Raw genomic sequence first — 5,029 nt, 5'->3', positions numbered from 1 at the left:
TTAACAACCTTTGATTGTACAACTGTGGATGTTTGAGTCAATTTACATAAAACGAACCGATCAGCTATATACAAATTATTAAAAGCCAACTTGGACATAACTCTTATTTAAGAGATCAAATATCCGAAGCTTCTTACCCCACATTTTATTGAACTTAGAAAGAGGGGAAAAAACTCAAATGGTTAACCTTAAAAGTTGCATTTGACATTACATCAGACAACCATTTTAAAAATTTTATACATCTAATGTAATATCTTGGATAAATATCCATCAAAATTAGCAATCTGATAGTTTATGCTAATCATTTTATATTAACAAACAAAAGACGATGGAAGAAGAAATTAGAGTACACATCAAGCAATTTGATGCTGAAACAATCTAAGAAAAAGCTTGTGCCAATCATATTGATATAGTCCAAGATGGGCATCAGATCATGACATCGAACAATATATAGTGGACACTGCCATATGTTTAATTTCACAAGTAATATTTAAGTTACAAATTATTTTTGGTCTCTGAACATGGAAGTAATAATTTAGATCCTAAGATTTGATTTGTAATCATTCAACCCTTAATTTAGTTTTCAAATTTCAGTATGTAAGAATCTAGCTTTTACACTCTAAAATTTGTAACGATTTAGTCTTCCGTGTGAAAAATTAGTATTAAGATATTATAAACTAAATCGTTAAAAGTGCAAACACTAAATTGTTGCTCTCACGAAAGTTTAGGGACCAAAAGTGTTTGTTAATCTATAGAAATTGATTTATTTACAGCAGTTTGGATGAACGAACAATACTAGAGTTGACAAGAGTCTAATAAGGCATAGATGATGATGATGATATCCTCCAGATTATAACTTCGTAGTATTTGTTTGGATTTATATATGGTATGAAGTTTACTAGGAAGATGACTTTTATAAAGTTTTAACTCCTTCCAAATCAAATTTTAATACTTGTTTAGATTTTAACAAAGCAGTTAGTTATGTATTAAAGATGGTGTTTACATCTGTCCCCTAACTTGATTACAATTTTTACAAATTTTAACACTTGTGCATGCTACTTCTGTTGAATTATAAATGAAGACTCATTAAGGATATGTGAATAATGAAAGAAACTTCAACATACCATTGAATGATGTCAAACACATGGACTATTCTGCAAAAGGTTCCAAAGCAACAGGTACAAACTTCGGTGGGCAGTTTCGTGTTTATAATTTCAGATTAAGATCAACACTTTCATCTTCAACATTGAATCTGCCCGAACTTTTGGGGGATGTCCGTCCGCTTTGTGCCAGTGCTGGAGGGAAAAAGCGGTAGTATGGCTGAAATCGATAGGCCCAACTTGGTTCTGGATGGGGACAAGTCGGGATCTCCATGACTCCCTTCAACAAATCAAATGGAAATGGCAAAAATTATCAGAATGTACAAAGAAACACGAACCCATACACAAACAAGTCGAAATGTTAATGTTTTTTGCTGTTTTTCATACTTGAAGGGGTAGCGGTACTAGTTCTGTGAACTCATTGTTACTGTCCACAGCATGACCTGAAAGGTGCTTAAGTTTTGAGTTTTGGCACATCCATGTAGTTGTTGGAGTGGCTAGTGTGAGTAGATCTCGTCTAAAAGCATTTCCTTTCATCTTTTTCCTTGAATTTGGTTCTGAGGATGAAGATGAACAAGCTGGACCTTCTCTGAAAAGTAAAAGACAGAAGATTTAGAAGTATTGACTCCTCTAAGCACATTCGACAATTAGAAGTGTTAAGAGGAAAACAAGATGATCTGACGAACCCGAGAAATGGACTGTAGAGGCCAATGTTACTACAAGAAGCGGCTTCATCTGATCTCATAGGAGCAGCCATAGGAGGTCTGCAATTGAACAAAGGGCCTGCAGGGTTGTCCACAGAGAAGGCGTACGGTCTCTTCATGCCAAACAACTACACCATACACAAATAGATTTATCAAGGATCATACCATTGACCTGTTTGGTCAGCTGATATTGAGAATATGAGGAATTCAACAACACCCAAACTTATAGCTTTTATGGGCAACTTGTGACTGTTCGTTACCATATTTGAAGTTATTCTCCGACTCATTGTGTCTTTTCTGACACAGGTTCATGCATTCTCATTTGAAATGCAATGCAAAACATACCTGCTAGCATAATATGCACTATTCAAAGATAAGTGAACTATAAAAGCCAAAAATTTCCACAGTTCAATTAGAAGTGGACAAGTTGAAGACATCTGCAGAATTCTATCCTTATAGTAACAGCAAAATCTCCTACTATTTGTTAGTTCAATGAGATTGGCACGCTTATGTTGCATGAATTCAATCTGAATATAAGTATGACGTCAAGTGATCAACTGCTGCATAATAATTTATGAATATAACCTTTGTACCTCTGGCCAAACTGCAGTGTAATTGCCACAATAGCTTTGGTTTGAAGGGGGCTCTGTAAGGAAGTTTAGCAGGGACGACGATGACGACACATCCACCTGCACGTTTCATATAAAATCCTTCAAAGGATGGGTTTGGAAGTCTTCACTTATATTCAAATGGAAGTCGGGATGGAAAACAAGCCAAAAGTGAATAATTACCCCTGCAGAAGAAGATAGCTGATGTTGCTGTTCTTTTTGCACCAACCCTGGGGAAGGCCAATCGATGTTGGATTCATCCTTTTGAGGAATGAATTCCAGGGGATTGCACGGTTTAGGGACCTCTCCTTGCCCAAGTATTGGCGTAACTGACCATTCAGTCTCAAAACCAACATTATCCAACTGGATCAGTGGAGTATTAATGTTAGTATCATCAATATTGTGACTAGGCAAAGGTGACTTGAAAACAAAATTGGATGGAGAAAAACTGGCTGGAGATAGAGAGGTCAGTGGAACACTACAGGAAGACTGCTTTATGGGATGCAAATTTTGAGCTGATACAGATAGCTTAGAGAAGGTTTTGGGTGGTGATAAAGCAGAAGGGGGTGAAAAAATTGCATTTGCTTTTCTCTTTTGCTGTTCTTCTAGCCTGATCTTTTCAAGTTGTGCTACACCTAGCCCTCTCTGTGGAGCTCTCCTTTGTTTTGACTTCCTATTGGAAGATTTCCCACCACTACTACCAATAATACCAAACCCCAAACTACCATCACCACCACTGTCACAAGTTTGATATTCTTGCGCCATTTTTGCAATCTTCCATCTAGTTTTTTTTTTTCACCCACAAAATATCACTTCATAAAATTTGACACAAACCCAGAATTCAGACATGGATATAGACGAAACACAGTTCTATATTTCGACATTTCAGTAGCTCAAAAACTACTTTACGTATTTCACATTTCTCAATCGCTCTGCTACGAAAAAACTTCAAATGGAGATTTGGAGAACAGAACCCAGAAGCCCATCAATCCAGAAGAGAGCAATACAAATCGTAATGAAAAGTTTGAGAGCAGAAATCAGAACGCAAAGAAGTTAGGGAATCTGAAGAACATACCGGTATTGAACGCACGATTGAAAAGAGAGAAAGAGTATATGTGTGTGTGTGGAAGAAGTTCCGGATTTATCTCGATCCAGTTGGTTGTTGTCTGAGAGGAAATCGAATTCGAAAATGGTGCAATGCCCACATACAATGTTTTTCAGTGAAAGTTAAATCGGGCACAAATCTAAAAGCTCCGTAAAGAAATACTCTTTGCTCTCTTTTTTGTCGCCCAAATCCTCGGTCGTCTTAACTCATCCACTTCCGTTATAGACCCTGAAATTTCTCTCCATGTTCCTCTCTCTCTCGATTTAGGGTTTGAATTCTAAAATGAAAGAATTGACCAATATCACTTCAACTTCTTTACGTTCATTTGCCGCCTCATTGAAACTGAAACTGGGATGTGCTAATTGGATCAACGGTAGGTTTTGTTGAACACCGGAAATCCAAAATTCTAGCCAAAGTTAGCAGGGATATTAAAAAAAATGACTAGAAAAAATCGATCAATCCAATTCAACTCATATAGTTTGAATTGGTTATCAACTCATTTCGGTTGGATTGAGTTTGAATAAATGAAAATTTTATGAATTGGGTTGGTTCTTGGGATCACCTAATATAACCCAAATCAACCCGAATTTCTTATTAATTTTAAAATATATTTTTTATTATTTATAACACAATTATTTACATATATATTGATTCGATCGTGTAGTATTTGTTAAACGATCACATGGCTAATGCTACGCGATCGAGTAAAGAGTTTATTCGATCGTGTTGCATGATGCGTGAGAATTGTGATGTGTTATGTGTAAGGTTGCGGTGATCATGCAAGTTTTCCTAACAAGACCCAAGTATAAGCCTCATTAGGTTTCCTGGTAAGTCCAAGGTCGAACACAGGGACTACTAAGTAAATATGCGACAGTCACTTTGATTCTCTTGCGGTAGTAAAAACAAATGAAGTGGATGGTGTTTTGATTAAGATTTTTTCCTATGCGACGTAGTTGAACCCAAAGTTGATAAAAGCGTAGAGTTACAATGAGTATGCGATGAAGGGGCTGAAAAGGGGTTTAGCTAACATTTCCTAAGATTGTGCACAAGTTATACTATCATGCTACACATAAATAACAGCACGTCATCTCTCAATGCAGAATGCCATAACTTCTATTCTAAGACGTATGCGATGTGTATACGAAAAAGTCGATAGGACTTATGTCTAAGCCTATATTCTTGTCTATGCGATGATGAATAATGCACACATATGACCGCATACAATCATTCCTATTTCTAGGGCGCATGCGATGTGTTAATAGCAATAGAACTTATGTCTAAGTTTCTATTTCTTGCTTATGCGATTCTAATCTGACTCTCTCAAACCTAGATTCTAATCAGACTCTCTCAAGTCTAGATTCTATCTTTAGACTACTCTCTCAAGTATCTCTAAAGTGTGAATGACGCATACATAGGACAAGATGATCGCATAAAATGTAAATCTTAAGTCATGCTAGCTAAGTACTTCTCAACCCATTTAGAAATTTAGCTACTCATACGAAGTATGGAGAG

General features: G+C 36.4%; 1 protein-coding gene across 1 annotated transcript; it reads right to left on the bottom strand.

Annotated features, from left to right (window-relative positions):
* Window positions 1-961: 961 nt before the first annotated feature.
* Window positions 962-3,894, bottom strand: LOC120070321 (uncharacterized). Its single transcript, XM_039022251.2, has 5 exons — window positions 2,596-3,894; window positions 2,398-2,493; window positions 1,787-1,932; window positions 1,488-1,689; window positions 962-1,380 (listed from the first exon to the last, which is right to left on the bottom strand). Exons 1-5 carry the CDS (start codon window positions 3,175-3,177, stop codon window positions 1,207-1,209), a joined length of 1,200 nt encoding a protein of 399 aa, XP_038878179.2. The 5' UTR covers window positions 3,178-3,894; the 3' UTR covers window positions 962-1,206.
* Between the last annotated feature and the right edge of the window lie 1,135 nt (window positions 3,895-5,029).

The sequence above is a fragment of the Benincasa hispida genome, chromosome 1, assembly GCF_027475165.1.
Source record: "Benincasa hispida cultivar pf3 chromosome 1, pf3_genome.v1.1, whole genome shotgun sequence".
NCBI lineage: Eukaryota > Viridiplantae > Streptophyta > Magnoliopsida > Cucurbitales > Cucurbitaceae > Benincasa > Benincasa hispida.
The sequence above is the reverse complement of the archived record's forward strand: the minus strand, read 5'-3'. Positions and strand labels throughout refer to the sequence as shown.